Source organism: Sinocyclocheilus grahami, unplaced genomic scaffold (assembly GCF_001515645.1).
Source record: "Sinocyclocheilus grahami isolate Dianchi unplaced genomic scaffold, SAMN03320097.WGS_v1.1 scaffold56.1, whole genome shotgun sequence".
Classification (NCBI taxonomy): domain Eukaryota; kingdom Metazoa; phylum Chordata; class Actinopteri; order Cypriniformes; family Cyprinidae; genus Sinocyclocheilus; species Sinocyclocheilus grahami.
In genome coordinates this window covers 342,115-352,541 of record NW_015505235.1, presented here as the reverse complement: position 1 = coordinate 352,541, position 10,427 = coordinate 342,115, and the positions used below count along the sequence as shown (strand labels likewise).

Sequence of the window (10,427 nt, the reverse complement as noted above, 5' to 3'; positions counted from 1 at the left end):
ACTCGCTTTCACCAAACCACCGCCACTTTCTGCGTATCACGGGTTTTATTAGTGTTTTTATTACTAAGTAATACATCAAATACACCTCACATTTGTTATATTTGTTAGAATAAAATGCAACAATATTATACAAATGTTTTCATTAAATGTCACGTGGTGTAACCATCAAGTACAGAAACCGTGATTACATGAGAATCTACAACCTAAACATTATTTGAAATAATTTTCCCAAAACAATATATATATATATGATGTTTTTAAAATATATATATACATCATATTTAACAGGTAGAATCAATTTATTGTGTTTTAGGAAATAATAAGAATAATAATGTTAAACGTCTTTTAATAAATGTTTTTACACCACTTAGATTTTTTTTAAGTACATTACCTGTTTCAAAGTATCTCAAGTATGAATTAATAATGCTATACTAATTTAAATGATTCATCTTTTATTTCGGTCAGATTTTCGAAAAAACTTTCAAATAACTAAAGAATTTCATATTATCTACATTGATTTTTACAGTGTTTTATAACACTACTTTTATTGTAATTTACTTCTTAAAGAAGTGGAAATAAATTAATATTAAATGCATTGTATGGGTCAAAATGATTGATTTTTCTTTTACGCCAAAAATCATTAGGATATTAAGTAGAGATCATGTTCCATGAAGATATTTTGTAAAGTCCTGCCATAAATATATTAAAACTTCATTTTTGATTAGTAAGATGCATTGCTAAGAACTTCATTTGGACAACTTTAAAGATGATTTTCTCAACATTTAGATTTTTTTGCACTCTCAGATTCCAGATATTAGTGCTCCAGGGTCAGGTTTAGTGCTGCAGGGTCAGGTTTAGTGGCGAGCACGTGGAGGCATTCATAATAAGCGCGACGTCACGCTCGCTCCTCCCCGCGCGTGCGCTCCGATCAGCCTCCAGCAGTTCAGCGCCTCGATCCGGTCGCCGAGAGTCTCCGCGTTTCGTCCGTTTCCCGTCGCTTAAACCCGGCCAGACCGCGCGCAGACGAGCGGAACCGATGGCTGCGATGACTTCTGACGGTTCCGAGCAAGAGTCGCAGAGCCCGAGCGAACAAAACGGCGACGGGAGCGAGACGGGCCTCCGCGCCGCAGATCCGGAACCGGCCGTTAAGATGGACGCAGCGGAGACCGACGAGAAGCCCAACGCACGCGAGTCTACGGAACAAAAAACGGAGGAAGCCACGCGGGGAGACGGCGGCAACGACGAGGATGGCGAGACCGAAGCGGAGCCGGAGAAAGAGCCGCAGAAGAGCCCCGGCTGCGCGGACGGAACGGCGGAGCGGATGAAGAGAGAACAAAGAGAGGAGAGCGCGTCTTCACCGGCGGAGAAAACCAGCGGCGCCTGCGGAGGACTGAAGAGGCGAGCGAGTCTGGAGATCATGAGCTCGTCGTCGGATGGAGAGCCGCTCAGCCGCATGGACTCGGAGGACAGGTGCGTGCGCAACCGATATATTCCGCGCAATCAGCCGTTTAAAGGGTTAGTTCACGCGAAAATGAAAATTAATTACTCACCCTCATCTCGTTCCAAACCCGTAAGACCTTCGTTTGTCTTCAGAACTCAAATGTGACCACTAAACCAGACCCTGGAGCACCAAACCAGTCATAAGAGTCAGTTTTCTGAAATTGAGATTTATACATCATCTGAAAGCTGAATAAATAAGCTTTCCATGGATGCATGGTGTGTTAGGAAAGGACAGTATTTAGCTGAGATGCAACTATTTGAAAATCAGAAACCTGAGAGTGCAAAAAAATCTAAATATTGAGAAAATCGCCTTTAAAGTTGTCCAAATGAAGCACTTAGCAATGCATATTACTAATCAAAAATGAAGTTTTGATATATTTATGGCAGGACTTAATAAAATATCTTAATGGAACATGATCTTTACTTAATATCCTAATGATTTTTGGCATAAAAGAAAAATCTATAATTTTGACCCATACACTGTATTGCTGGCTGTTGCTACAAATATACCCGTGCTACTTATGACTGCTTTTGTGCTCCAGGGCCACAAATGAAGATATTTTTGATGAAATCTGAGAGCTCTCTGATCCTGCATAGACAGCAACGCAACTGCAAAGTTCCCAGGCTCAGAAACGTAATAAAGAAATAAGAAACGTAGTAAAGATATCGGTAAAGCAGTCCATGTGACGTCAGTGGCTCAACTTCAGTTTTGCAAAGCAACGAGAATAATTTTTTTGCGCAAACCGCAAAGAAAATGACAATTTAGGCTATTCAACAATTCTTCTCCCCGAGTTACCGTCTTTCGCCATTTTGGAGAGTAGCCCAGAACGTAATAATCAGCGTTGTTTATGTTCAGGAGAAAACGCGCGCATGCTGAACCTAAACAGCACTGATTACGCATGTGTCGTGGTACTCTCCAAAATGGTGGAAGACGGTAACTGGAGAAGAATTGCTGAATAAATAGTTATTTTAGTTTTCTTTGCGCACGCATAGCTTTGCAAAACTGAAGTTGAGCCACTGATGTCACATGGACTGTTTTACCGATGTCTTTACTAGCGTCTGGAGCTGGGAACATTTCAGTTGCGTTGCTGTCTATGGGAGGGTCAGAGAGCTCTCGGATTCCATCAAAAATATCTTCATTTGTGTTCCGAAGACGAACGAAGGTCTTACGGCTTTGGAACGACATGAGGGTGAGTAATTAATGACAGAATTTGTATTTTTGTGTAACTAACCCTTTAATATCAGGTCTGCTGAAACATGACACGTTTTATGTGGTGTTTGGATAATTCCTCAACTCTCTCAAGCCAGAAATGTGTAGCTGAACAATTAGACTGAGCCCAAATGAAGATGACCATACATTTGTGACAGTTTAGACCAGAAATCATAATAATAATGGCAGAAATAACAACTATATTACTAACAATAATTCATGTAATATTCATGAGGCTTATTGTAAAGTATTTTGGTCATCTATTTTCTGTTGCAAAAAGCAGAAATTAAACAAATAATGTCTGTTCTGCCAGTACGTGGTGTGACCATAAAAAGAACAAAAAAATCATTATATTCAGAAGACATATTTTGTAGTCTTCTATTATTTCCTATCAGTTATTTTGTCAAAAAGCAGAAATGAAATAATATCTGTTCTGAAAATACGTGGTGTAACCATAAAAAGTACAAAAAATGTTTATAAGGCATTTTGTGTAGTCTTATGTCATTTACTATGAGTTATTTTATCAAAAGCAGAAGTTAAACGAATAATATCTCTTCTGCAAACACATGGTGTAACCATCAAAAACGTACAAAAAATCATAATATTCATAAGACATTTATAGTCGTATGGTAAATGAGTTGCTATTAGTTATTTTGTCAAAAAAGAAGAAATTAAATATGTTCTGCAAAAACTTAGTGTGGCCATCAGAAAAGTACAAAACAATCATCATATTCATAAGGCATATTGTAGTCTTATGGTCATTTATTTACTATTAGTTATTTTATCAAAAGCAGAAATTAAACAAATAATATATCTTTTGCAAATACATCATGTAACCATCAAAAAAGTACAAAAATCATTATATTCATAAGACATTTGTATAGTGTTATGGTTATTTATTTACTGTTTACTTCGTTTTTGTTTTGTTTTTCCAAAAAGCAGAACTTAAACAAATAATATCTGTTCTGCTCAGTTGTTGGACACTTGTGTATGTCATAATGCAATGTTTATCAATATTTTCCATTATTACTGTTATTGTTATTTATGCAATTATATTTATGCCGAGTTGTTTTGAAATCTTTATGGTTGCAAATGTATTTTCATGTCTAATATAAGTTACAGAGAAGTTGAGTTATTATCTAAACTACACATTACATAAATTGCTTCACCTGGAAATACAGTTGTTGTTTTCTTTAGAAACCAAATGGTGCCATTTATCTGCAGACGTTAAAAGTGGCATGAGATCTGGTGTCTAAATGCAGAAATAAAACCATTAAAACTGGTTTTGCAAATCACTTATTGGACACTTAAAATTAGTGTATAAATCATAAAAAAGCAATGTTTACCAATCTTTTTTTTTTTTCATTTCTATTAATGTTATTTGTGTAGTTATCTAAATAGTTGCAAATATAAGCTGCACTTCTCACTTGACAAGGTTTAATTAAACAACACATTACTTAAGTTACTTCACATGCAAATACTGTTTTTGGGTGGTTTTCTTTAGAAACCCATCAATTGTGTCAAAAAGCAGTATACATTTGTATTGGCGATGAAATAACATCAGTGTATTTTTAGTGTTTACATTTATAGTACAACAATCCCAGATGTATTTTAACCATATTTCTGAGTCTAATTTGAACTGTCTTGCCCTTTTGTCACTTTAGTAACTAATTAATCCAGAGTATTTCTGTACCATAAAACTCATTCTGCTCAGTTGTTGGACACTTGTGTATGTCATAATGCAATGTTTATCAATATTTTCCATTATTACTGTTATTGTTATTTATGCAATTATATTTATGCCGAGTTGTTTTGAAATCTTTATGGTTGCAAATGTATTTTCATGTCTAATATAAGTTACAGAGAAGTTGAGTTATTATCTAAACTACACATTACATAAATTGCTTCACCTGGAAATACAGTTGTTGTTTTCTTTAGAAACCAAATGGTGCCATTTATCTGCAGACGTTAAAAGTGGCATGAGATCTGGTGTCTAAATGCAGAAATAAAACCATTAAAACTGGTTTTGCAAATCACTTATTGGACACTTAAAATTAGTGTATAAATCATAAAAAAGCAATGTTTACCAATCTTTTTTTTTTTTCATTTCTATTAATGTTATTTGTGTAGTTATCTAAATAGTTGCAAATATAAGCTGCACTTCTCACTTGACAAGGTTTAATTAAACAACACATTACTTAAGTTACTTCACATGCAAATACTGTTTTTGGGTGGTTTTCTTTAGAAACCCATCAATTGTGTCAAAAAGCAGTATACATTTGTATTGGCGATGAAATAACATCAGTGTATTTTTAGTGTTTACATTTATAGTACAACAATCCCAGATGTATTTTAACCATATTTCTGAGTCTAATTTGAACTGTCTTGCCCTTTTGTCACTTTAGTAACTAATTAATCCAGAGTATTTCTGTACCATAAAACTCATTTAAATGTCTTTGTCACAGAAACACAAGGAGGGGTTAGTCAGAATGACGTGGTGACGCTCACATTCACTGTATGAAAGACAGATCCAGTGAAAGTGAGATTGAGCCACAGTCACCATTCAAGTCATTTCAGAACTCACAGAATCATTTATCCATCGTGATAAAGCACAGACAGTAGTTATTGTCCCGAGAGGTTGATGTCGGCCTGTTTTTGCCTTATCAAGTCAAGCGCTTTGTTTTGAACTGCTTTTACGTCATCCGGTGTGCTCAGACCCACGAGACCTTTTGCCATCTTTCCAGATCTCCAGGGTAATGTGTGTGCGGTTGTGCGTGTGTTTTACGGCCCCTTCTGTTGAGGTGCTGGATGTCATCTGCCTTTATCATGCCAGGGAGGCTCTTTTATTACTGGTCTTACTCTAAAGGCACGAGAAAATGGATTCCTCGTCATCCGTCGCACTGTAGATGTCCTGGCACATGGGAAATCTCCATAGACTATCCGCAGACACGGTGGAACGAATCCACGGTGTACACAATGTATCAGGTCAGCCCAGGGGTGGAAGCAGGAGAAAGAGGCAATGTGTGTGTGCGGATGGGAATCCCTGTTCTGTGCCAAACATGCTGCTTTGTGGAGCTTTCGCTGGGAATAAAGCTCTTAAAATCCAAGCAGAGGCCCTGAGCCCTGCTGTTTGGGCAGCTGGAGGGGTTGAATGTAACTTTTGTGCGGGACATCTGGGAGAGTATGACCCAGACCACACGACAACTGGCGGATAAGACGAAGACGTGCTTTTAAAGTGTAGCTCAGGTATCATTTGGAAATGTTCATTGTCTTCAGTTCAGATCCACATGTAGTCCAGGTTATTAATCAGAAACAGGTGCAGAAATTATATTTCTATTAAAGGGATAGTTCACCCAAAAATGATAATTTTGTCATTTAATCACCCTCAAGTTATTCCAAATCTCTGTATGGGTTTCTTTCTTCTTTTGAACACAAAAGATTTTGGTGACCAAAGAGTTGATGGTAGCCATTGATCTCCATAGTATGGAGAAGGGAAAAAAAGTACTATGGAAGTCGATAGCGACCATTAACTGTTCGACAAGAAACTCGTACAGGTTTGGAACAACATGAAGGTGACCAAATGACAGAATTTTTGTATTTTTGGGTGAACTATCCCTTTAAGTTATCACTTCATCAGTAGTCAGACTGGCAGATGGAGTTTGTCTCTGTGATTACCCAGCATCCTGTTCTCTGGCACATCCTGGGATTTAGCGTCAGTTGTGGGCAGTGAAGTCTGAAAGGAACCAACAGATGGAAGTGTGTGCGAGCCCCTCCTCTCCCCTCAGGAGCCATTCAGTCACATTCACTGGAGTTCATGGTGTTTTACTGCAGCAGTTTACTGCTGTCCTCTCCCACACTGCACAGCTGCACGCTCAAAAGATCACTATTACAGCATTTGTGTGCCACGGTTAGGCGGTCGCCCTGCTGCACTGGCCTCATTTACCGTACACAAAGACTCATGGTTGTTAACGTGGGTGCTGCATTGCAGGATTTACTACAAAAAATCAAGATAAAGTTTCTGTATTAGTCGTTCTTCTCAATCCTTAAAACATTGTTAAAGGGCATTAAAACGTTTCCACTAAAAGAAATTACTAATAGTACTTTTGACATTCAAATACCAGCATAAACTCCAAGATTACTGTCATATCAGGCAGCGAAATATAAACACACATTGGTGCACCTCTAAACTTAATAGATTTCTGAATGGAATTTGGTTTTCTTTGTACAAAGTCATTGTTTCTGTGTGTTTCAGTATCAGCAGTACTCTCATGGACATGGAGAGCATCGCATCCAGCGGTCGTTCTACCCCAGCTATGATGAACGGACACGGCGGGGCGTCTTCCTCCTCCACTAAGGGCTCATCTTACCCCTGCTGCTGGGATCAGTGTCACATGCTGTTCAACAACAGCCCAGACCTGGCCGAACACATCCGTGGAGTGCACGTGGACGGACAGCGCGGCGGGGTCAGTATGTTTGTGTGCATGCTCATTTTATGCCCCAAAAAGCATTTAAGCCATGTTAAATGTGGCATTGCAGTAGCAGAAAACCAAATTTTTTAAAGCAAAGCATTTTACAACAAATTTAGTTTGGCATGTTTGAAATGTCCAAATGATTTTTGAGAAATTCTTACATTGCTCAATGTTTGCATGCAGGTTTTCGTGTGTCATTGGAAAGGCTGTAAGGTGTATAACACACCGTCCACCAGTCAGAGCTGGCTGCAGAGACACATGCTCTCACACAGTGGAGACAAACCATTTAAGGTTGGCCTCTTTGCGCGCGCACACACAAAAAGTATTAATTTTTGTATTTTTTAGTTTCTATTTTATTTAATTGTAATCGGTTTATTTTTTCTTGTTTTATTTAATCAGTTTTTTATTTAGTTTTGTAGTTTATATTTTATTTAATTGTGTTTTATTGAATTTAAATTACTATAATCTTTAAATCTACTAAAACCTCAAGCTTTTAAAATGATTGCAAATGTAAAAGTACTTAACCATCAAACCTCAAGATTTTAAAAGATTTAAAAATGTTCAAACTTACAGCTTAAGCTATTTTAAATATTCAGACTAGGCTTTCTCAAGCCAACATCAAGAATTTGTCTGCAAATGTTACTATCACTACTACTAGTTTTTAAGTTTCTATTTCATTAAATTTGAATTCATTTAACATTTTATTTAGTCGATTTAGTTTGTTTTATTTTTGTAGTTTAGTAAAATATTATTAATTTTAATTTTTTTTTAAACAGGTTCTTTATTTAATGCAATTCTGAAGCACAACTTTAAATTCTCTTACAGGGTCAGTCTTACACATCAGGCCACATTTCACCAAAATATCTAAAGTGGGGGAAAATGTCCATTTAGGTTTTTATGGGGGAAAAAAATTATCTTCTCGTTCGTTTGATTTTGAGTTGAAATATCACTTTGACATATTTTGTATAATGCATTGTATGAGTTCATACTGTTATACAAGTATAGCCTTGCATACGGCTGCGTTTTTGTTTATGAGGGAACTTTGTCATCATGGCTAGACAATGAAAACACTGTCCACAAAACTCATCCTGTAATTACAGCTCAGCGTTGCTAAGAGTTCATGTGAGTTGTTTTTTATTTGCTATAATTGCTCTGACCAATGTCTGTCTCTGTGAAGTGTGTGGTGGGAGGTTGCAATGCCACCTTCGCCTCCCAGGGGGGGCTAGCGCGCCACGTACCGACCCACTTCAGCTCCCAGAATTCCTCCAAACTCTCAAGCCAAACCAAGGTGAAGGAAGAGTCGCCTTCCAAAGCGGGCATCAACAAACGGAGGAAACTCAAGTACAAACGGCGGAGGTCGTTGCGTAAGCGTCAGTGTAACTTCAGTCCTTGTTTAATTCTGGGTTCAAAACTCCCGCTCGATAACGCCATTCTGTTTCTTCCCACCAGCACGACCTCACGACTTTTTTGATGCTCAGACCATGGATGCAATCCGTCATCGTGCCATCTGCCTCAATCTAGCCACTCATATTGAGAGCCAAGGCAAAGGCCACAGTGTTGTGTTTCACAGTACGGTGGGTACCAACACTTAATCATGCTACTATACATGATACTATATTAGCTACTAGCATGGTACTCATACTGTGTAGAATACCTAAATTTAATGATTCGTTATTGATCAAGCACCAAATATTAACATAATGAGGTCACGTGACAAAATCATGGCATACTATTGTTTACAAAACTTTATATTGCATACTGAATACTCTTTCAAATACTTTTTTATTTGTAGTAGAAACTGTAAGGAGTATCCTAGTACTTGTATATTGATTTCTTTTCCCAGTCAGTGTCTTCACTGTAGTGTGTATTCTTGTTTTATTGAGGGAAAAATAGTAGGCATCACTAAATGCTTAGTATGCAGTGCACTATTATTCCATTCCAAACGCAGCCCATGTTGTTAGTTTCTGTTCTGAATTGGTTTCTTTTTATATGCTAACCATCTCATCAGCGCATTCACTTTCCATAATCCTTTCTAAGGAACTCTGAGCTGAAGTCAGACTTGCTTGGGCTCTCACAGTCCAGTTAGTCTGGGCCGCTGCTCCCCTGTGTCTTTAATTAAACAGTTAATGAGCTGCTGCCAGCACACAGGCCCTCGTCTTTACGGACACAGTCACGACCTCGCCTTCTGCTCCATAAAACCCATGAAAACCGTACCATTTAACCAGCAAGCACACAGCTAGTATGTAGCATGGAATTAACCAATAAACAAGATCTTATGCATTTCTTCTCATTGTGTGTAATTGAGCAGGTGATCGCCAGGCGGAAGGAGGATTCTGGGAAAGTGAAGGTGCTGCTTCATTGGACGCCGGAGGACATGTGAGTATATGAAAGTGCACTGCTCACCTCAGAGCCCTGTGCTAAATGTCAGCCGTTTAAATGAGTCACGGGCCACTTGAGGGCGGCCTTACGCACTGATGCTTCAAAACACACACACACACATACGTATGACCTGATATACGTGACAGACTGATTGTTCTGAGGCTCCTTAAGTCACATTAACTGCCTCAAAAACACATACAGACTGATCTATAGCTGGCTTTGTAGATGTTATTAATCCCAAAGGAGAAGTTTAGCATTCCTCCCTGAAGCGTGTCTGTGTCCCACTGTGCAGAGAGATACAGATGAGCACTGTGCAGAGAGTAGGGGTAGTATACAGCGTACTATGCAGAATGTACATTTTCTTTTATTAATTTAAATATAATTTAATTTAATAAATGTAATTTATTTGTATATATAGTTTTACATTTAATTAAAAAATGTAATTAAAAATATTTTTTATTTTTAATTTATTGATAATTATTTATAGTTATAATTAGAGCCCGACCGATATGGGTTTTTTGGGGGCCGATGCCAATACCGATATTAGGGAGTAAAAAAAGATCGATATATCGGCCGATATTCTTTGTGTTGGCTATATTACAGTACAGTATAGTCAACTTTTGACTGGTACTGTATATAGAATACAGTATATATACATAAACACATTTTTTGCAATGATTACTCAAATGTGGTGTTCAAACACGTATAATGATGTGACAAACATAGGCCTATGTAGTGGAGGCAGGGTATTTAAAAAATAAACTTTATTATTCAAAATGAGTCTTGACATCAGTGCACTTAACAGTAAACTTCACTTCACTTATTATAAATAACTTAAATAACACAAATAGAACAAAATATATGTAACT

The 10,427-nt window shown here is 37.6% G+C and overlaps 1 protein-coding gene across 6 annotated transcripts in view; it reads left to right on the top strand.

The window, feature by feature from the left end:
* The first annotated feature begins 927 nt into the window (after nt 1-927).
* aebp2 (AE binding protein 2) overlaps nt 928-10,427 on the top strand; it is a 37,309-nt gene continuing 27,809 nt past the window's right edge. For 5 of the 6 annotated variants that reach the window (XR_001609088.1, XM_016270287.1, XM_016270290.1 and 2 more), the window contains exons 1-6: nt 928-1,470; nt 6,963-7,173; nt 7,363-7,470; nt 8,357-8,549; nt 8,629-8,753; nt 9,488-9,555. Coding sequence is in view for 5 of the 6 variants with exons in the window: in XM_016270287.1 (XP_016125773.1) it covers nt 1,037-1,470; nt 6,963-7,173; nt 7,363-7,470; nt 8,357-8,549; nt 8,629-8,753; nt 9,488-9,555 (1,139 nt within the window). In the remaining variant the exon portion in view is untranslated. The remainder of the gene's footprint in view (nt 1,471-6,962; nt 7,174-7,362; nt 7,471-8,356; nt 8,550-8,628; nt 8,754-9,487; nt 9,556-10,427) is intronic. The other variant, XM_016270288.1, reaches the window with a different exon arrangement.